The sequence below is a fragment of the Chiloscyllium punctatum genome, chromosome 45, assembly GCF_047496795.1.
Source record: "Chiloscyllium punctatum isolate Juve2018m chromosome 45, sChiPun1.3, whole genome shotgun sequence".
In the NCBI taxonomy this organism is placed as follows: Eukaryota; Metazoa; Chordata; class Chondrichthyes; order Orectolobiformes; family Hemiscylliidae; genus Chiloscyllium; species Chiloscyllium punctatum.
In genome coordinates, this window is record NC_092783.1 from 47572620 (window position 1) to 47596527 (window position 23908).

At 40.9% G+C, this 23908-nt stretch overlaps 1 protein-coding gene across 1 annotated transcript in view; it reads right to left on the minus strand.

Annotated features, from left to right (window-relative positions):
• Positions 1 to 2314: 2314 nt before the first annotated feature.
• The window catches only part of LOC140467370 (acidic mammalian chitinase-like), a 51108-nt gene continuing 29514 nt past the window's right edge, over positions 2315 to 23908 (minus strand). Inside the window, exons 9-11 of the mRNA XM_072563682.1 lie at positions 21133 to 21249; positions 16303 to 16438; positions 2315 to 3154 (exon numbers count right to left, since the gene is read on the minus strand). Of these exons, the coding sequence (XP_072419783.1) occupies positions 2718 to 3154; positions 16303 to 16438; positions 21133 to 21249 (690 nt within the window). The 3' untranslated portion in view covers positions 2315 to 2717. The remainder of the gene's footprint in view (positions 3155 to 16302; positions 16439 to 21132; positions 21250 to 23908) is intronic.

The window sequence follows — 23908 nt, forward strand, 5'->3', positions numbered from 1 at the left end:
GGTTTCTTGATTTGGCCCCATTTTAATGCCTTAGATTTGGTATGAGCCCAGAGTGAAAGTTTGGTGGTATGAAGTCTGTAGAGTGGAAGTGAATGATGGGTGAGTTAAGTTGAAGGGGGAGGTGTGATTTGATTTCTGTTGGATATGGTGGGGGTGATATGATCTGCACTTCCTGGGTCAGGATATTTTACTACTTGACAGGGCAGGGCAAGGGGGTAAATGTGTGGAATCACTGGAGTTCAGGGACTGATGAAATTATAGGCTATTATGCAAATATTAAACACATCTTTTCACGGAGTGTTTTAACAACAGCCTTAGAAAGTAGGCTACTAAGCCACGATCATCAATAGATGAAAACATTATGATTTAAAAAGACTTTGGAACTTATAGAAAGCAGTCCAAACTCCACAGCAGCCATTGCTGCCTTGGATCCCGTGACCTGAAGATCTCATCTCGGAACCTCACTGAGGACTACAGGCCAATGTTTAGAAAGCCCCACCAGCAACGTTTTTCACCAATGTATCAAACCACTCCCTGTAAGCCATGAGATCTCTCTGTTCCTGCACATAATTTAGAATGCCCTATATATTGTGTATTCGCTTGTCTTGTTACACTCCCAACTTGCTGTATCTGAGACTTTTCTCCAGATTAATTCCATTTTGGACTTTTCAGTCCAACTACCTACATTCATAGTCCAAACCTTTGATCATCCCTGTCAACCATACTGCATGCTTTTATCACATGAAAACCTTTGCATCCTATCCACCACATTATAAATGTGATTATTATGTGAACTATAAAAAGCAAGCTACCAAATACTGAATGCAAAGCAAGGCCACTGGTTACAGCTATTCAGTTGCAATAGCATCTACCAATGGCTACCTCTTTCTTCATGTCAGTAAGTTAATTTTAGATCAAATTTGTCACTTTCCCTTGGATCCCAGAGGCTTCTACTTTTCTGTCCAGTTCAGGTAAACGGCATTCGCTGCCTCTTTCAAACAGAATTACTTGCTTCACAAAAATTTCAACTATTAGTCAAATATGGTTATCCTTAAAAATTCTAGGCTGACTTTCCTTAATTAATCTGTACGTTTCCAAATGAATGCTTGTACCATCTCCCAGAATAGAATCTGAGAGTATAACATTGATTTATTGGTTGTGATTCTGCAAATGGACATTATTTGTTAAATTAAACAGACAGCGAAATTAAGATTGTCAACAGGGTTCAGAGTGTGGCAGACTTGGATCTGCTGAAGTTGCACACATGTGCTTTTTGTTGCAGACGGAGAAGACATGTAGGCACATTGTGCCTGTTTCAAAGTAACAAAATCAACAAGAGCCATTCTCTCTCATTCCTCAGGGCAATGTCTTGATCAAACAGTATTCACCTACCTGGATTAGGTTTACACAAAGCTTGGCAGCTGACTGTCAGTCATCATCCAACTGGTACATTCTTCATGCCAGTGCCTCTACCAATCACAGTCCACTTGCCAAACAATCAGCGCTATATTCTTGTACAGCTTAAAATTATTGTTCCCTTTTACATTGATATCCTTGCAAACAATCTGGTAGGTTCAGGGGGAAAAGATTTAACCAGTTGTCTTTTTGATTAGGAAAATTTCATAAATTGACTCAAATAATCAGAGCGTGGAATGCCCTGCCTGCAACAGCAATAGACTCACCAACTTTAAGGGCATTTAAATGATCATTTGGATAAATATATGGATGTTAATGGAATGGTGTAGGTTAGGTGGGCTTCAGATTGTTTTCACTGGTCGGCAGAAAATTGAGGGCCGAAGGGCTTGTACTGCACTGTAATGTTCTACATTCTAATTTTCCCCCAACTGAAATTATGCTAATTGGCCTAGCTCCCATCTTAAACATTCCTAAGTATTTGAGACTGTCTGCCCTCCACCTTTTCCCTCCCTGGTTTTTGTTTAGGTTCATCAGTGTGAGTGCAGTCTGGATCTTTCCCCAGGCTCATAATTTCACATTTTGAAGTCTGCATTCTCAGCTGTATTTCTCCCATTGCACATACTCTGCAAACCATCATTATAAACTCCTGCAGCTTCCCTGCTGGATTCTGCATAATTCAGTATAATACAAGGGGAAGGAGAAAAAGACAGTAAAGAATAGCAGAAAGGGGGAGAGAGAGAAATAAAGATACAATCAGAATGCAAGGGAAAGAAGGAGATAACAAAAAAGACAAATGTAAGAGAGGATTTATCATTGAAAGTGTGATAGACGATCCACTAGTTACATTTTTTTATATAAGGCTACTGAACAGAAATTCTCAATACAGTTTGCAGTAAGATTTGGTTTTATTTTGTAAAGCGAAGAATTTTAAAATCAACATACACTAGGTCCAATTTGAGTTTGTTTTCTTAATTCCTCAGCCAGGAACTGGATCGTAAAAAAAATCCAAAGTGTTCAGTCTGTGATGGAGGTCAGTGTCCTGTGAGCTTGATGCTAAATTTTAGTTAAATTAGAGTACAGTGAAACAAGGCTCAAATTAATGACTGGTCATCTGTCACTCTGGTGTATGAAGAAAAACAAAATGTAGGCAATCTATTGAGATTCATGCCATACCTGTAACTAACTGATATGTTTTCGTACTAGATTCTCATTTTACTGATGTACTAACAACGATGAAGGTGGCAAAAGTTGGAATTAGAAATTAAATTTGAAAATAATTTGTTGTATGGTTGAATGTTGATTTAAAATAGATTGTTAAAGACTCCTTCATTTTCTCTAAGTGATCTGGGTCCTTGCCTGTTAGTGATGGGCCAGTTGCAGCATTTACAGCCTATATGAAAGACCAGCCCTTTGGCACAATCCCTCCAGAAGACCTGGTGCCCAGCACAAATATAGAATTTTGAAACATCATTTTCATCAGGGTAGAAACCATCGCGTTTGTTGTAACACCATGTTGGATCATAATATGTCTTAAATTGAGGCCATGTACAACACTTGCATTCTTGATCAAAGATCTGGTTTTCACCACAGCGTTCATGCACAGCTATCTTAGCACAGCGGTAGAACTTGGTTATATCTGTTGGGTCAGGGTAAATGCCAATATCTTTATTGGAACACCATCCCTGATCAATATCTGTAGGTACTCTACGACTGTTTTCCATGTTCAGTTTTCCACAGCCTGGAAAGGAAAAACATATTTTTTTAGATTCCGTACAGTGTGGAAACAGGCCCTTTGGCCCAACAAGTGCACACCGATCCTCCAAAGAGCAACCCACCCAGTCCCATTCCCCTACATTTACCCCTGACTAATGCACCTAAAACTACGGGCAATTTAGCATGGCCAATTCACCTAACCTGCACATCTTTGGACTGTGGGAGGAAACCAGATCACCCGGAGGAAACCCATGCAGACACGGGGAGAATGTGCATACTCCACACAGACAGTTGCTCGGGGTGGGAATTGAACCTAGGTCTCTGGCGCTGTGAGGCAGCAGTGCTAACCACTGAGCCACCGTGCCACCCCAAGGGAAACGATGACCAATTTCTCTCAGCGCAGAATTAATAACATTTAGATTTGCTAAAAACAATGAAATTTGAGTCCGAAAGATTTATCATCACTTGTATTTTACATGAATAATACAGTAAAATACAGTGAAAGGCTTCAACTATTGCCACAATCTGGCACCATTTTGAATGGTTTAAGACTAAACAGGTATAATTGTTTCCACTATATAATAATTAGTATCTCAATGGCAGTGAAATAGAACAGTTGAACTCTTAATTACTTGATTTCTCCACTTGTGCTCTTGAATATTTGCAGAAGATATTTCTTTCATGGATTCTGTTTTGTGAGAACCTGTAACTGTTACCAGTGAATGAGGTAAAACTTCAGAGGCTCTAGTTTGGGGTTTTGGAAATTCAGCCCTTTAATTCCACTGAAGCTAATAACCATTTGCTTTTATGACCACTATTCCATACCCAGGAAGAAAATGAAAAACTTTAAAAGCCAATGTAAGCATCTATTTACATTGTCTGTTTCACGCAATCCTAAAATTTATGATCAGTTGAAAGTTATCTTTGCTGGAGCTAGGCAAACACCTTGAAAATGGATCATATTTGGCAAGTTTTAAATGTATTTATCTTGATTTTATTGTCATAGTAATATTTCTAAAAGAAATATTTTATAGTAAATTAGTGTGGCACATTATTGGTAACTTATATCAATGTAGCACACAGTAATATCCCACAAATTGCAGTGGGACTGATGGTCAATTAATAGTGTAAAAGGTAAAATAATGTATTTCCTGTCATAACAAACCGGTTGGAGATACCCCTGACAACAGAAACACTTGAATTATAGTGATCAAGAGTACACATATTTTATAACAGCAGTTTCAAAACTGGGCAATCTGATGAACCCAAAAAATAAAGTTGCCTGGACAAGCCAGCCTTACTAATCAAGCTATGTATCTGAAAGTGCTGGAATTGAGGAAGTGAGTGAATTCTGGTGCCCAATAATCCACTTTGACTGTGTTGCTCGAGCATTGCTGTTTGAAATGTAAACACGCTAACAGCACCGTGTTGTAATTGTGACAGAAAGAATATATTGCCTGTCACACTGAAAGTATAAATGCGGGGATCAATTGGCAAAATGGACAATTGTTTTTATTTTGTACAGCTGCCCAGAATAAAAAGAGATTTACACCAGGCTTCTGTAATAAACTCATTATATCCAAAAAAAATTCCAAAAAAGAGGCAAACATTGGGTTAACATCTAAGCTTACGGAAAGAGTGGTACAAGCATGGAATGAGCTGCCAGAGGAAGTGGTGGAGGCTGATACACTTACAACATTTAAAAGGCATGTGGATGGGTTTATGAATAGGAAGAGTTTAAAGGGATATGGGCCAAGTGCTAGCAAATAGGACTAGATTAGGTTAGGATAGCTGTTCGGCATGGATGAGTTCGACTGGATGGCCTGTTTCTGTGCTGTACATGTTTATGAATTTTTGACACACAGAACATGAAAAATCAACATTCTCTGCAGAGATATTATTTAAAGAGAAAGGGGAAAAAGCCAACTCCTGTCAGGCTCTGTAAACAAAAGATAGAATGTGATGACCTTTCGTGATTTAACACATTTCCTTTGAAATCAAAATACTGATAACCGTAGGCTGACATTTAGGCCTGATTCCCAACCAACCTGGCTCCAAGGCTTTGGAAAGTGTTCACAGTACAGCTTTTCTGATCTTACAAAGAAGTCAGAAACATTGATAGACGATTTGGAAACTTTCTCAGATTCACAGGTACTTCTACTGGGAAAAGGAAAGAGACGTGCAGTTTGGGGTGTCTTCCTTACCATCTACATACATCTGCAAAATGGAAAACTAATTCCAGAAAGTGTTGCTAGGTAACCATTTGCATCGAGGCCCCATTGTCTTTTCAATACCAAGTCTACTGGTAATTAAGGGCCATAAAACCCCATTGTTTATTTCCTTAATTTCCTTACTTGCCTTTTATCCACAGTCACTTGGTTTTTCTGGAAACAGCAGGTGCCTCTCAGGTATGTTAAGCTATTGACTTCGTTCCTTAATAAAACTACTTGTTAAATTCTTTTCAATCCAGAAAATGTCCAAATTGCTGCATATCTCCCAACTATTTCATGTAGTCCTTTAAATATAAACATGTATTACCAATGACAGCAGATGGTTTTAGCATATAATTACTGGTACCAAGCATGTAATTACTCCATGAGGTCAAGGAGAAGTCTAATGGCAAAGGAAGGGCCATGAAGAGGCCTGATGCAGACCAGGCAATTCTTCAATGGGCCAGCAGCATAAAGGCATGAAATGGATGGTGAAAGGAAAAACGGAAGTACACATCTGCACTGAGTTCACCGGCTGTGAACCAGCCTCAACTTCTTTTGAAAAATGCGGATCCAAACTTCCTGACCCATTAAAAAGCTCTGAAAGGAGTTTACTGAGTCATAAATTGAGGCAATTAGCTTCCTTCCCTACTAAATCTGTCATCTGCAATTATTTGTATTCCCAGTGAGTTCATCACACTACCTATTCCAAACTCCAGCCATTTCTCAGCCAATACATTCAGCCTTGCAATATATTGCCTTCCTATCCCAACTAGAATGCGAAAAAAAAAACTTATTATCCAATTTGTTGTCAAGATTACATCAATGATTTGCATGCGAGCATAAGAGATATAGTTAGTAAGTTTGCAGATGACACCAAAATTGGAGGTGTATTGGACAGAGAAGAGGGATACCTCAGATTACAACAGGATCTTGACCAGATGGGCCAATGGGCTGAGAAGTGGCAGATGGAGTTTAATTCAGATAAATGCGAGATTCTGCATTTTGGGAAAGCAAATCATAGCAGGACTTATACACTTAATGGTTAAAAACAATGACTGCAGATACTGGAAACCAGAGTCTAGATTAGAATGATGCTGGAAAAGCACAGCAGTTCAGGCAGCATCCAAGGAGCAGGAAAATCAACATTTCGGGCAAAAGCCCTTCATCAGGACCTAAGGACTGTTGCTGAATGAAGACACCTTGGAGTGCAGGTTCATAGCTCCTTGAAAGTGAAGTCGCATGTAGATAGGATAGTGAAGAAGGTGTTTAGCATGCTTTCCTTTATTGGTCAGACTATTGAGTACAGGATTGGGAGGTCATGTTGCGGCTGTACAGGACATTTGTGCAATTCTGGTCTCCTTCCTATCAGAAAGGTGTTGTGAATCTTGAAAGGGTTCAGAAAAGATTTACAAGGAAGTTGGAGGATTTGAGCTGTAGGGAAAGGGTTAACAGGCTGGGGCTGTTTTCCCTGAAGTGTCGGAGGCTGAGGGGTGACCTTATAGAGGTTTACAAAATTATGAGGTGCATGGATAGGGTAAATAGACAAGGTCTTTTCCCTGGGATCGTGGAATCCAGAACTAGAGGGTATAGGTTTAGGGTGAGAGGGGAAAGATATAAAAGAGACCTAAGGGGCAACTTTTTCACAGAGAGAGTGGTACATGTATGGAATGAGCTGCCAGAGGATATGGTGGAGGCTGGTACAATTGCAACATTTAAGAGGCATTTGGATGGGTATATGAATAGGAAGGGTTTGGAGGGATATGGGCCGGGTGCTGGCAGGTGGGACTAGATTGGATTGGGATATCTGGTCAGCATGGAATGGTTGGACCGAAGGGTCTGTTTCCATACTGTACATCTCTATGACTCTATGACTCTATTTGAGATCACTCTGCCTGTAAATGCTGTGTCTGTTCACTTCCCTTTACTTCACCCGATGAAGGAACAGAACTCCAAAAGCTTGTGACTTCAAATAAATCTGTTGGAGTATAACCTGGTGCTGTGTGATTTCTGACCTTGTTCACCCCAGTCCAACACGTGCACCTCCACATCATGGCTATCACTGACACTACAAACTGCCATCTCAAAGTGGAGAGAATTTCCAAGGAAATCATGCATAATGACACATAAGGTTTTGCAGAGATGCAAGAAAGCAGAGAAGATCTAAAAAGGACGACAGATCATGAACCCACTCAAGTTGATCTATAACACAGACTACACTGAGAGACTTGACTGTCATACCTCTAGCACACTCCTCAATCATTTCATCCATCAGCTCTACAGCAGACAACACAACCTTGAAATCAAGATTAGATTAGATTCCCTACAGTGTGGAAACAGACCCTTCGGCCCAACAAGTCCACACCAACCCTCCGAAGAGCAACCCACCCAGACCCATTCCCCTACATTTACTCCTGCCTAATGCACCTAAAACTACAGGCATTTTAGCATAGCCAATTCACCTAACCTGCACATCTTTAGACTGTGGGAGGAAACCGGAGCACCCGGAGGGGACCCATGCAAACATAGGGCGAATGTGCAAACTCCACACAGACAGTTGCCCAAGGCGGGAATTGAACCCAGGACCGTGGTGCTGTGAGGCAGTAGTGCTAACCACTGAGCCACTGTGCCATACTAAGATGGAGTCCATATTCTCAGCTTGTGCTCAGCATACAGCAGAGCAGCTACGCGACACTGCCAAGCAGATGACGCAATTGAACTCCACCACCTACATGCACACCAAGAACAGGAAACTGGAGAAATTTGGCAGCACCACCAGCAGTAACCAAGCGTCCCCTGGTACCATCGCTGAAACCGGTACCACCACAAGGAAATCCATTATCAACATGTTTGATCACACCCTTCAACCAGGCAAAATCGAAGTTCTCAGCCAAGGGCTCAATTTGTGCCCAACTACCAAAATAGACCCCATTGGTCTCGTGGCAGATGCAGAGAAGTTCATCAGACAGATGTGGTTCCAGGAATTCTTCCACAAACCCCAAGATGTTAGCAGCGCAATGAGACAAACAGTTGACATAAAGATCTGCAATGCAGTGACCAAAGAAGAAAGAGTCAATTTGAACCCCTCTGGAAGGCTGCTGCCCCTGGCTGGACATGTATGTTCAAGCTGTCAGGAGATATGTTAACATCAGATTCATCAGGTGCATTCACAAGGAAGTGCAGAACATCACCCGAACACAATGCAACACCATCCAGACTCTTAAAACCAACTGTAACATCGTCATCAAACCAGCAGACAAAGGATCAGCCATTGTCATTCAGAATAGAACAGACGACTGCAAAGAAGTGTACCAACAACTGAACAACCAGGAACACGACACCAACTACCTGCCAATCCGACCAAAGAACACACACCTCAACCGAACAGACTGATCAAGACTTATAATCCAGACCTTCAGAGTTTCTTATGCACTCTCATCCCACGTACTTCTCACAGAGCAGACATCTACTGCCTTCAGAAGATACTCAAAGCCAACACACCCAGATGTCCCATCATATCAGACAACTGTATCATGTGTGAAAACCCCTCTGACTATGTCGAGGGTACATTGAAACCCACTGTACAAGGAACCCCCAGTTTCGTTTGGGACACTGAATTTACAGAAATTCAGCACTCATGGACCAGTTGAATCCGGAACATTCCTCATCACAATAGACATTTTGGCACTCTACACCAACATCCCCCATGACAATGGCATCGCTGCAATAGCTTCAGTACTCAGCACCAACAATTGCCAATCTCCGAGTACCATCCTACAACTCATCTGCTTCATCCTTGCCAACATCTTCATCTTCAACAACCGTTCTTTATCCAGACACATGGAACAGCCCATGGGGACCAAATATATAATAATAATAATAACTAGGAACAGCATTAGCCTGCCTGGCCCTTCAAGCCTGCTCTGCCATTTAATAAGATCATGGCTGATCTTTTCATGGACTCAGATCCACTTAGCTGCGCTCTTACCATATCCCTTAATTCCTTTATTGTTCAAGAATAATTTAACTTAGCTTTAACAATGCTTACTGATCTAGCGTCAACTACTTCCCTGGGCAAGGAATTCCTTAGATTAACAACCCTCTGGGTGAAGATGTTCCTTCTCAGTTCAGTCCTAAATCTGCTCCCTTTAATCTGAGGTTGTGCTCTCTTGTCCTAGCTTCACCTGCCAGTGAAACATCTTCTCTACTTCTATCTTATCTATTCCCTTCATAATTTAATATGTTTCTATAAGATTCCCACTCATTCTACTGAATTCCAATGAATATAATCCCAATTTACTTAGTCTCTCCTCATAAACCAACCCCCTCACCTCTGGAATAACCCAGTGAACCTCCTCTGCACCCCCTCCAGTGCCAGTACATCCTTTCTCAAGTAAGGAGACCAAAACTCATTCAGTACTCCAGGTGTGGCCTCACCAGCATCTTATACAACTGCAACATAACATCTCTGCTCTTAAACTCAATCCCTTTAGCAATGAAAGACAAAATTCCATTTGCCTTCTGAACTACTTGTACCTGCAGACCAACCTTCATGCACAAGAACACCCAGGTCCTTCTGCATAGCAGCATGCTACAACGTTTTACCATTCAATTAATAATCCTTTTTATTGTTACTCCTACCAAAATGTATGACTTCACATTTATTAACATTGATTTCCATCTGCCAGATCTTTGCCCACTCACTCAATGTATCTATGTTCCTCTAAAAAGTTTCACAGTCCTCTGCACACTTTGCTCTGCCACTCATCTTAGTATCATCTGAAAACTTTGGCACCCTACACGTGGTCACCAACTCCAAATCATCTATAAAAATTTTAAATAATTGTGGTTCCCAACACCGATCCCTGAGGCACACCACCAGTCACTGATTGCCAGCCAGAATAGCACTCATTTATCCCCACTCTTTGCTTCTGTTAATCAATCAATCCTCTATCCATACTAATACTTCACCCTTAACACCATGTATCCTTATCTTATGTAGCAGACTCTTATGCGGCCCCTTGTCAAAGGCCTTTTGGAAATCTAGGTACACTACATTCATTGGGTCCCCGTTGTCCACCTTGCTCAAAGCATCTTCATAGAATTCCAAAAGATTTCTCAAGCGTGACCTGCCTTTCATGAACCCATGTTGCGTCTTCCCAACAGGACAGGTTCTATCGAGATGCCCTGCTATTTCTTCCTTGATAATAGGCTCAAGCATCTTCCCCATTACAGATATTAAGCTAACTGGTCCCCAGTATGCCAATATTTTCATGCACAAGTTCAAGCAACACAGCTCTGCTTGTTTAGGACTTCCAATGAGCGCTATACACAAAATACATTGATGACATTTTCTTCCTTTGTACTCATGGTGAGGAATCACTGAAACGACTACACAATGATATAAAAAGTTTTCATCCCACCATCAGACTTACCATGGACCACCCTTCAGAATCAGTCTGATTCTTGGTCACATGCATTTCCATCAAGGACAGACATCTCAGTACCACACTCTACTGCAAGCCCATGGATAACCTCAAAAAGCTGCACTTCTGTAGCTTCAACCATAAACATTTTAAAAAGGCCATCCCCTATGAACAATACCCGCATATACACAGGATCTGCTCAGCTGATGAGGAATATGATAAACACCTAAAAATGCTGAAAGACACACTCCTAGGAATGGGATACGATGCTCAACTCATCGATTTCCAGTTCCAACATGCCACAGCAAAAAACTGCACCAACCTCCTCAGAAGACAGACATGGGATATGATCGACAGAGTACCCTTTGTCATCCAATACTTCCCTGGGCCGGAAAAACTACAGCATATTCTTTGTAGCCCTCAACATGTCATCGATGACAACGAACATCTCGCCAATGTCATCCCTAAGCCTCATTTCTTACCTTCAAACAACTGTCAAGCCATGAACAAACCATTGTTCACAGCAAACTACCAGCTTTCAGGACAACATTGACCACAACATCATACAACCCTGTCATGGCAATCTCTGCAAAAAATGCCAAATCATTGACATAAATGCTACCACCACATGATGTAGCACGATGAACCACACACATGACAGATACTCATGTGATTCAGCCAATGGTGCCTACCTCATATATTGGCAGGGAATGATGCTCTGAGGCATTATTTATTGGAGAGACCATGCTGACACTACAACAATGGACACCGTGCAACAGTCGCCAGACAGGAATGTTCCCTCCCATTCAAGGAATACTTCGGTGGTCAAGGACATTCAGCTTCTGATCTTTGGGTAAGCGTCCTCCAAAGTGGCCTTTGCGATACACAATAACACAGAATCGCCGAGCACAAACCGCCTGAACCGTGATCTTGGGTTCATGTTGTACTATGTGTGACCCCACCATACTGTTCTGTATTTATAAAATTTTCCTTATTGTTCTGTCTTCACACCCTCACCTTGATAACTTGTTACAATCTCTCTTCCTTAATTAGTTTGTACAGTTTGGATTACTTGTCACTTTGGTTAGACTGTTGGCATGTGACTCTTACATCTATCATGTTATTCTAGCCATTGGATTTGTCTCCAGTGCCATTTTATTTTTTTTTAGTAATTATCTCTCTGCCTCAATTAATCAGATCATAAGTCATACCTTCACTTGCTATTCAGCTGTTGACACTTTACTCACACCATCTGACACTTTTGATCACCTGAAAATACTTATTGTTCAGCCTGTCAACAATCCACTCACACTATTTGCATTATCTTCTGATCTTTCCACCTAGAAATTCTGTGCCTAAATGTTTCCCTCCACTTCACCTGATGAAGGAATAGTGCTCTGAAAACTTATGATTTCAAATAAACCTGTAAGACTATAACTTGGTGTCGTGTAACCTCTGACTTTGTCCACCCCAGTCCAACACTGCCATCTGCACATCATTTACAAATTGAGGTGCAGAGTATAAAAGCAAGGAAATGATACCACACCTTAACATATCATTGGTCAGACCATGTTTGGAATCTTGTGTTCAGTTCTGGGCACCTTATTTAAGGGTGGATGCTAAAGGGCTGGATAGGGCGCAAAGGAGATATACCAGAATGGTACCAGGAATGAGGGCTTTTAGGTACAAAGAGAGATTAGAGAAATGGGGCTTATTCTCCCTGGAGCAGTAAAGATTATGAATCTTAGAATTAGATTTTATTGTCACATGTACTCAAGTATCGGAATACATGACTGCAGTGAAAAGTGCACAAAGTCGCTATTTTCCAGCGCTATTTTGGTTACAAAGAAATTTTTAAAGCCCAGCAGGAACAAAGGAAAGCCAAAAGGAAAGAAAAGTATCTTAAACCTGAGTCTTCTGCCCATAAAGGTGTTTGGAACCACTGATGCTGGCAGCCGAGCCAAGCCACAGCCTAGAATTAGGCCTGGACTTGGTGTCTCAATCAGCCTGTAGGGGAAGTCACATTCCTGCTGCTGTTGTCGCTATCGATGCCACCTCTGATTGCTAGTGGAGCTTTGCTAATGCCGCCAACCCTGGTGTTCAAAATTATGAACAACTTTGACAGGATAAAGGAGGATTTTCTGTTCCCACTAGTTGTACGTCAGTAACTGGGGGTCATAATTCCAAGATTGTCAATGAGACAGCTCAGAATGAGATTAGGAGAAACTTCTTTACTCGAGAGTTTTTAGGATTTGGAATGTATTACCTGGGAGACTGGTCAAGATGGATTCCTTGGGAGGTTTCAAAACAGGGCTGGATATACATTTGAAAGTGATGAATTTAGAGAGTTACAGAGAATGGTACTAGATTGGTAGCTCTTTTGGGAGCCAGTACAGGCACAATGGGTTGAGTGGCCTTCTTCTCTATTATAAAATTCTATGCTTAAGGCAACGTACATGACTATGGGCCAAGTGCTAGAAATTGGGATTAGAATAGATGGATTCTGGGAATAGAATAGCAATTTATTGTCACTTGCATTTATGAAAATACAGTTAGATGTGTATAAGTCATCATTATCTGGTGCCATTTTAATTGCTGAAATTATATTTTAAAAAATTGAGACAAGTTAAAACAAAATTTGTCTGTTCCTCCTCCATGGCTTGATTACTGGGGTGGACACAAAAGTAAACCCAGTATCAAAAACCATTGAACACAAGAACACCATTGTTCACAGACCTCCAGTCCATAAAGCAACCCTCTTCCATCACCCTCTATCTCCTACTGTAAAGCCAATTTTGTATCCAATTAACAAGCTCACTCTGAATCCCATGTGATCTAACTTTACTAATTAGTCTACCATGCAGAACCTTATTAAAGGCTTTACTGAAATTTAAGTAAACACCATCTACCATTCTGGCCTCATCAATCTTTTTGGTTGCTTCCTCAAAAAACTCAATCAAGTTTGTGAGACACGGTTTCCCTTGCACTAAACCATGCTGAACATCCCTCATCATTCCTTGCCTCTCCAAATGTACGTAATCCTATCTTTCAGAATCACCTCCAACAGTTTACTCAGCACTGATGTCAGACTCACAGGTCTATAGCTCCCAGGCTTCTCCTTATTTCTCCTTCGCAGCTTTTCTTAAAAAAAGACACAACGTTATCCTCCCTCCACTCTTCTGATACCTCACTCATGGCTATAGATGATATGAGTATTCCTGCTCAGGGTCCTGCAATTTCCTCCCTAACTTCCCATGATATCTTTGGCTACATTGATCAGCTCCTGAAGGTTTATCCACCTTTATGTTTTCTAAGGCCTCTAGAACTTTGTTTTCTGTAATGTGAACTGTTTTTAAAGCATCAATATTTATTTCCTTGAGTTCCCTAGCCTCCATTTCTTTCTCCCCAATAAAAACTGAGGATGACCTTGTTGATCTTTAAGGGGCCCTACTCTCTCTATAGTTGCCCTTTTGCTCTTAATGTATTTATAGAATCTCTTTGGATTATCCTTAACTTTATCTGCCAAGGCTATCTCATATCTCCTCTTTGCCTTCCCGATTTCCCTCTTAAGAACGTCCCAACACTTTTTATACTTTAAGAGATTCATTTGATCCCAGTTGTCTATATCTATGATTCATTTTTATTCTTGACTCGAACCTCAATATCTTTATTCATCCATTGTTCCCTAATCTTAGCATACTTACCTTTCATTCTAACATGCACAAAATGCCTCTGAACTCTCACTAACACATTTTGAAAGCCTTCACTTGTCAGTCGTCCCTCTATTTGCCAAGTGTACTTCAATCAAATTTTGAAAGTTCTTGTCTCAAAACGTTAAACTTTGTCTTAGTCCAATTAAAAATTTTGCTCTTATGGAAGGCTTATCCTTTTCTGTAACTATTTTAAAGCTGATTGAAATATGATCACTCATCCCAAAGTGTTCTTTCTGATTCAGAACCATTCTCATCTGTCTATTTTCACCGCTATTTAGGACCCTCCCCCACCCCGACTCTTTCTCTCTAATAGTTTACAGGCTCCCAAAATAGAACTAGAGAATCTCCCTGTCAGGGTATTGATCCCTTTCCAGTTCAGGTGAATCCCATCCCTCTTGAACAGATCTTTTCTAGCCAGAAGAAATCTCAATGATCCCTGCACATTGCATCACCTCTTCAACCATTGATTTATCTGTCTTATCCTTTTAGTCCTTCACTCATTAGAAGTTTGGGCAGGACTGCAGAGCTTAGATTTGAACCACTGGTTGTGAGATCACTTAGTTTTGTCTCTTTCATTCTGCTTACACTGTTTGGCACTCAAGTAGCTCTGTATGGTAGTTCCATCAAGTTGACACTTCATATGTGGGTAGGCTTGGTGCTGGTCCTGGCATGCCCTCCTGCATATTTCATTAAGCTAGGATTGTTCCCCTGGATTGATGGTAATGGTAGAGTGGGAATTTTGCTGGGTCATGAATTTACAGTGTGGTTGAATATAACTTTGTTGCTACTGATATCCCACTGCACCTCATAGATCCCTAGTTGCAAGGTGCTGGATCTGTACAAAATCTAAGATATTGAGAAGGGCAATTGTGCTGTACAATGTGATGGAGGGTACCTTTAAAGTAAAGGTGGGACTTCATTTTTTGCCAGAGTACTGGTCGTGTCCCAGCAGATGTGTCTGCTATAGGTAGATTGGTCAGGATGAGGCCAATTACACTTCTCTTTCTTGTTGTTTCCTTCACCACCTGCCATAGGCCCAGACTAGTAACACTTCCTTTTGTACTCAGCCAGCTCAATTAGTAAGCTACTTAGAACATTGACATACGAATCCACAGTACATTCTGTGCCCTTGTCACCCTCAATACATCCTTCAAGTGGCATTCAACAGCCAATGTTGAGGATGCCCAGGGAAATTCCCTTCTTACTGCACTCCACTATGTTGCTATCTCTGGAGGTTATCTTGTTAGTGGATTGACTGTGGTAGTGGTCTGGGACACTGGCTGTATGGTATGATTCTGTGAGATAACTTTTCGACTGTTGCTCAACTCATCTTTGAGATAGTGCTTCAAGTTTGCCATAAGTCCCAAAGGAGGACTTTGCAGGGTTGACAAGGCTCCATGTGTCATTGTTTTTTTCCATACAATGGTGGATGTCAGGTGGTTTCTCCAGTTCAACTCCTTTTATCAGCTTTTCTGGTGGGTAGGTACAATTCAGTAGCTTGCTCGGCTAATTCAGAGGGCATTTCAGAGTCAACCATACTGCGAGTGTATGAAGTCACATGTAGAGCAGACTGGGGAGGGAGAGCAGATTTTCCTGTCAATACAGTGCATTAGTAAACCATTTACACCAAGGGACAATATATGCAAATGTTTTCATTAGACTAACGTATAATTCCAGATGTATTCATTGAATACAAATTTCACCATCTGCTTTGGTAGGATACCAACCCGTATCCATAGACCATTATCCTAGATCTCTGGATTACTAGTTCATTGACAATATCATTGACTCCCCTGTAATCTGTGATTATGGTAAGAATATTACCTGAATTTATTTCAAGAAGCTTATTCAATCTGGTTGTTAGTGGAAGTACTCCCTGTTTGCAATGATTTTGCAAATCATCAAGATCTATCGTCCACAAAAATGCTCCTCCAAATTTGTTATCTTTCATCCATTGGACCTAAAATGATAAATTAACAATGTAGATGTCTTTATTTCTTTTAATCAAAACTCTTATATTATCTTCTGCACCTAGTTCGTTTTACATTTTTAATCAGGTCATCCTGAGATAGAGCGGTCCAGATCTAGACTGGTTTTTGATATTTAAAAATTATTCATTAAGTGACATGCATGGGTGTCACTGCCAAGACCAACATTAACTGCTCACCCCCAAATGCCTTTGGGAAGGTGGTAGTGAACCACCTTCTTGACAAATTAAGAGGCTTACTAGACCATTTCATACAGTGCTTGTGAGTTGATGAAACTGCTACTGGTTTAGAGTTGTGTATAGGTCTGAGTGGATAGGGGTGGCAGAGTTGTTTCACTGTTGAATGTTAATGAACCTATTAGGTTTTAATGACAATCTTGCACTTATTATTGATACAGCCTTTTATTCCAACTGATTTTTTTTTAATGTTAGCTGAATTTTTCATGATAAGATTTGGATATTATATTTTTGGATCATTAATCTGAGGTTCTCGATTACTCTTCCAGTAATTTAGCCACCACACTCATGTTTTCAGCAATACATGCAATGTCAGGTGGAGGTCACCCACTCACCTGTGGTGATAGCTCAACTGCGGCCCATCTTTTAGACCTTGGTTTCACATAAATCACAATTGTCCGACTCAATGTAGGGTGTGGGTTTGGCCCAGTGGGATTTGGGGTTTTGTGCAGCATTGGAACATAAACTGTCTCTGTGGTGTCTGAAAAATGCCACTATTTGTTCTCAAAATACTTGTAAGTCCCTTCTTGTGTTTGTGAAAGGAAGTGTATCTTCTATTTTTGCATAAATCCCATTGGCTATGAAATTATTCGAGCTGTCTATATCTAACTATCTATTACAGGACATGAATGCCATGTTTTTGTTTTTTAAATGTACCTCCTTTTCTTCACCTTAGGCCAGCCATTGAGAATGCGGATGGCTTTCTTCCATTCTGGTGTTGTGGATCCTGAGCTGACTAAACCATCCAATGCTGGATCTGCACACACCTTGCTGCAGATGGTGTTTGAAAGAGCTCACATCTAATTTATAACTACCGAAATATGACAGTTGTTTTGAGACTCTGTCAAATTGTGGGGAGGCCTGAATGCACCTCACAATGGGTAATTTTTCACCCTCAGATCCAATTTTTAAAAATATGGAGTGGAAGAAACCAAATCAAGACTTGAGTAACTGCACTGGTTAATGACAGTGTTTTCCTAAACACTGAGAAAGGCATTTAATTCCTGGTCGGGAGCAAAATGAAAGGGATCTCATGTTCATGTAGAATAGAAAAAGCAGTAGAAAGTGAATTTGCAACAACTGTGAAATAAATTTGAACTTCACCTCAGCTCTGGAATTCAATCCATGTTTCACTTTCTGCTGGTATTTTTAATCTAAGTGAAAGCAGGATCTCTTTCGTTCTGTCCATATTGAAGGCTGTAATGATGTCAGGAGCTGAATGGTCCTGGTAGAAGGTGAACTGAGCATCATGAGCAGGTCATTGCTAAGCAAGAGCAGCTTGATAGCATGGCAGTGACACCTTCCAACACTTTCCTGATGACTGAGAGTAATCTGATGGAGCAGTAATTGGCTGCGTTGGATTTATCCTGCTTTTTGTGTACAGGACATAACTGGGCAATTTTTGGTAGATGCTAGTGTTGCATCTAAATTACTAATATCTGCTTAGAGGATGGGTAAAGCATCATGAATCCATTGTGGACCACCAAACTTGCCAACATCTCAAACAGAAATATTTTTGCTTATGAATTGTTACTCATAGAATCCCCACAGTATGGAAACAGGCCCATCGGCCTAACAAGTCCACACCGACCCTTCAAAGACCAATTCCCCCTACCCTATATTTACCCCGACTAATGGAACCTACCTTACACATCCCTGAACACTATGGGCAATTTAGCATGGCCAATCCACCTAACCTGTATAGCTTTGGACTATGGGGGAAAACTGAAGCACCCAGAGGAAACCCACGCAGACACGGGGAGAATGTGCAAACTTCACACAGTCGTTGAGGCTGGTATCGAACCCTGGTCCTTGGTGCTGTGAGGCAGCAATGCTAATCACTGAGACACTGTGCTGCCCGCTGATTGGCAAGTTTGAAATTATTAGCAATTGAAAAGACATTGCAGTAGGACGTCTATTGGTAATTTGATTTGATAAATGGTACAAACTCTATTAATACATGAAATCATACATGGACCCTAAAGAGATATCATTGGCAAGCAAGAATAATAATGAAATCCAGTACAAACTGTTTTCTTAACAGCACTGGGGTTGTACCTAGAGGATATGGACTGCAGCAATTTGAAATATTGGCCCACCACCATCACAACCACCTTCTCAAGTGCAATTAGAGAAGGTCAATAAATACTCATCCAGCCAGTGACACACATATTCCATGAAAGAAAATAAAAAGCTTCCATACATTTTGGAAACATTGCACAAGAGTGAACAGTGGCACATGGGTACACTTCATTGTGAAGTCCTGGCTCTCTTGCTGGTTATGAGTGCACTTTTTTAGATTTGTGCACTTGTGTATGTAATTTTGATTTCTTGTGTTGCTCACCACAGAATTATAAAATCATACAGAAGAGGCCCTTTAACCCATTGAATTTACACCAACAGAACTACTTTAAGTCTGTACTGGCCGAACTTTCCAGCACTTGGCCCATAGCCTTGAATGCTATGACATTTCAGGTGCTCATCCAAGTATTTTTAAAGGTTGTGAGTATTCCTGTCTCAGCTACCTTCCTGGGCACTGCGTTCCAGATTGCTACCACTTCTGGGTGGGAATTCCTTTCCTCAAATCCCCTCTAAACCTCCTGTCCTTTACATTAAAATTGTGTGCCTTCATTAATGACCCTTCAATTAAGGGAATCACCTGCTTTTATCCACCCTGATCATGCCCCTCCTAATTTTATGTATCTCTATCAGGGGGTCTCAGCTTTCTCTGGTCAAAAGAAAACAAACTGAGACTGTCCAGCCTCTCCTCTTTGCTAAACACTCCATCCCAGGCAACATCCTGGTGAATCTCGTTTGCACCCCTTCCAGGGCAATCACATCTTTCCTTTGGTGCAATGGCCAGTCTGCACATAGTGCTCCAGATGTGGCGTAACCAAAGTTTGGTACAGTTCCAACATTCCTTCCGTGCCCTTATAATCTATGCTACAACTGATAGAGGCAAGTGTTCTGTATGCCTTCTTAACTACCTTCTGCCTTCATGGATGTGTGAACAAGCACCCCAAGATTCCTCTGTTCCTTTGACCTACCTGATGTCCTGCCATTAATTGAGTACTGGCTAATCTTGTTACATCTTCCAAAGTGCATCTCCTCACACACATACATGTTAAATTCCATCTGCCACTGGTCTGCCCATTTGACCAATCCATGCTCATATAGCCCGAGAACTCCTTCCTCACTGTTCACCATCTAGCCAAACCCAGGTCATTCTCAAAGTTACTTATCATGCCCTTCAACTTTTTCTCTCTATTGTTTATATACATCATGAACAATATAGGACCCAGCATTGATCCCAGTCATGTGAACAGCTTTCTAACGCCATCCTTTGTTTCCTACCACTAAGCCAATTTTAGTTCCAAGTTACCCTGCATCCCATATACTTCTTTGTCAGTCTTCCAGGTGGAACCTTATCAAAGACTTTGTTGAAATACATATAAGCAATATTAACTGCACTACCCTCATCCACACACCTGCTCAGTTGCTTGAAAAATTCATTGAAATTTATTTGGCATGCTGACTATCCCTGAGCAAAACTCCAAGTGGAGATTAATCGCCTCCTTCAGCATTTTCCCCAATACTTTCCCCTACCACTGATGTGAGACTCACTGGTCTGTAATTTTCTGGTTTATCCGAACACCCTTCTTGAAAAATTCACATTTGCTGCCCTCCAGTTCTCTGGCACCTCCCTTGCAGCCGGAGAGGAATTACACATTTGAGTCAGAACTCCTGTAATTTCCCTCCTTGTGTCCCACAGTAGTTTGGGATGCAACTCATCCAGGGGATTTGTCCACTTTTAAATATGTCAAAAGCTCTTCATTCCCTGTGTCAATCAAGCTCAAGAACCTCACATTCCCTTTTTCCTGAATTTTGTACCCACTGTTAGTTTCGCCTTTTCGAGCTTTGTGAGGTTGATAGCTCTACAAAGGTCACGACTTCATTGGCAGAAGATGATCTTTGTGACTCTATTGAAGAAAAAGTCAATCCAAAAATGGAGGAGCCCTTTCCTCTTCCTGACACTGAGATAGTAAAAATTTCCAAGTTTCCAAACAGCAGATTGGTAACAATAGTAGCAGAAGAAACTTATTCAGTGTACAAGCAGCAAGAGAGAAATAATGGATTATTTATAAAAAAAACAATTGGAGGCCAAAACAGGAAACTGTAACGTTTCTCTAGATGATGAAAGTAAAGATAATTTATTTTTAGTTGCTTTGTGCTCCTGTAATTTATTGAGTCCAGGGCTTTCTGGGAATACCTGCGTGGATCAGGAAGACAAAAGTGCTGAATTAATCTCCTGTTTTAACATGTAGGTTTGTGTTAAATTGTGCACAGACATGGCTGAATATTTTTCAACATTAGACCCAAATAGAATACAAATTTACAGATTCAGGTAACTCATAATACACAAACCATACTTTGGTCTCAAAGTTGTTCATATCGTCATATCCAAGCCACACCTTTCCCTTAGAAGCGAATGGGACCATTTGTGATGTATAAATTGGTTTATCAGCACTTTTCAAGAAGTCACAGATCTGTCGATGAGAACAGTTGGCTATTATTATATGTTCAAGAGTTACATATTTAAAAAGTTACACATTTATATTTTTTAAAATTGCTGGGTATGATTCAGGAATGGGTGGAGCAGATTGTTTATTCAGGTGGAATAAAAGTCAGCCTTTCTCTATAAAAGGCTGATTATACACCTGTCAAATTAGATTAGATTACTTACAGTGTGGAAACAGGCCCTTCGGCCCAACAAGTCCCCACCGACTCGCCGAAGCGTACCCACCCAGACCCATTCACCTACATTTACCCCTTCACCTAACACTACGGGCAATTTAGCATGGCCAATTCACCTAACCTGCACATTTTTGGATTGTGGGAGGAAACCGGAGCACCCGGAGGAAACCCACGCAGACACGGGGAGAACGTGCAAACTCCACACAGAGAGCCGCCCGAGGCAGGAATTGAACCCGGGTCTCTGGTACTGTACAAAAAAGCATTAAGGACCTGGCCAATGCGGAATCCATTTTTATGAAGTGAGGTGGAGCTAATCTGAATGCTGATGGATTGGTTAGAGTCATAGAGCTGTACAGCACAGAAACAGACCAGATATCCATTTGTCAGCACCTGGCCCATATCCTTCTAAACCCTTCCTATTCATAGATCCATCCAGATGCCTTTTAAATGTTGTAATTGTATTAGCCTCCAACATTTCTTCTGGCAGCTCATTCCACACACACACCACCCTTTGTGTGAAAAAGTTGCCTTTTAGGTCCCTTTTAAATCTTACCCCTCTCACATTAAACCTATGCCCTCTAGTTCTGGACTTCCCCATGTCAGGGAAAAGACCTTGTCTATTTACCCTATCCATGTCCCTCATGATTTTAGAAAGCTCTATAAGGTCAGCTTTCAGCCTCTGACACTCCAGGGAAAACAGCCCCAGCCTATTCAGCCTCTCCCTATAGCTCAAACCCTCCAAAAATCGTTTCTGAACCTTTTCAAGTTTCACAACATCTTTCTTATAGGAGGGAGACCAGAATTGCACACAATATTCCAAAAGTAGCCTAACCAAAGTCCTGTACAGTTGCAACACGACCTCCCAACTCCTATACTCAATGCACTGACTAATAAAGGAGAGCATACTAAATGCCTTCTTCACTATCCTACCTTCCTGAGACTCCACTTTCAAGGAGCTATGAAGCTGGACTCTAAGGTGTCTTTGTTCAGCTAACCCCAGAACCTTACCATTTGCTTCATATCTGTTATAGGGAAAATTTCTGAGTCTTTTCGAAGAATTTTCCAACCACTTACTTTATTCTTAAGGAAGTGAAGTTACATTCTTCCAGTCCTATACAAGGGCAAACGAGCTCTGCTGGAGATCAGCTAATTTGTTAATTGGGTAGCCTGGTAGCTGTGGTTTAGTTCCAAACAATATAAATGTATAGGTCACGGTGAAGTTTGAAATGGAGTGCAGATTTCAAGCACCGTGAGCAGAAGTGAGTTTGGCGAGTGGGGAGTTTCCTAAAGAGGGTTGGGGTGTGTTCCTTTTTACCTTTGTTTAATCTACATTTTTCACCCTGTAGTATTTGGTTCCTACTTCGGTATAGTGGAAGAAGCTAGTTGGTGGGTAACTGGTGAACTACTTTACTTAAAGTAAGTAGTTTGTAAAATTTAGATGTGACAGGACAGCTCAACCAAGTGGAATGTACAGTCTGTAGCCTGTGGGAAAGTTGTGGGTGCATCCACAAGGCAGAGATCGATGTGGCAAGCTTACTTAGGGAAGTAGTCACAAGCAAGGTAGATGTGTAAAGGTGACTGCCAAGCAGTTTAAGAGACTCAGACGGATAGTGCATGATTCTCCTGGGACAATCTGTTACTGAGTCGAAAGAGTGTATGCTCACTTTAAGTGTTTTCTGAATTTTAAAGCAAATTTAAAGTACAGCCTCAGCTGCCAGAGCAGAACAGCTAAGAGACAGACTGTTCCAAAATCGATACTTGGAACAATTGGCTGTTAAATGGATACTGAATTTTGGTTGCTATTTTGACAACAATTCAAACTTAACCAATTAATTTAAATTAGGCCCAGGATACTAAGACCCAATTGAGTTTGAACTTATCGTATTGACAACAATGGAACAATGAGAGGGAACAATGTTGAAGGGTATAAAGCCAGGGCATTTTGAAAATTGGTCAGAGCAGCTGCTGTAGAGCTAATTGTTCATCTAACATTTTGCTCTCAAAGAAATGTCACAAGGCACTATATATATCAAAAGGTACCTTTTCCTGTAAAAGCAGTAAAAAGGAGGAAGATAGTAGAGTTGGGGAGAAGGGAGAGGAAAAGACCATTTGTATGGACTTTGAGAAACTAAATTAATGTAATGTTTAATAATTGTGTTACTAGAGCAGCATTTTTATAGAGTTGGGGTCCGATAGAATTAGTTCAGAAAAGGGGGCTTTGATTTGTGCATAGTTTTGTTTGGTGTTCACTATTAGAGTTAGAAATATAAATTGGTATTTTTCTTTAAATAGTGGAAATGGAGTTGTCTTTCACTCACTCACACACTTTTAACAGATTGAGGTGAGTTGAGCTTTTCTGGGTTTTAATTACCAGAGAGGTTTGACCTCTGCATCCTACCAAATCTCAGTCACTAATCAGGAGATTATAAGGCAGGATTTCAAAAGCAGTAA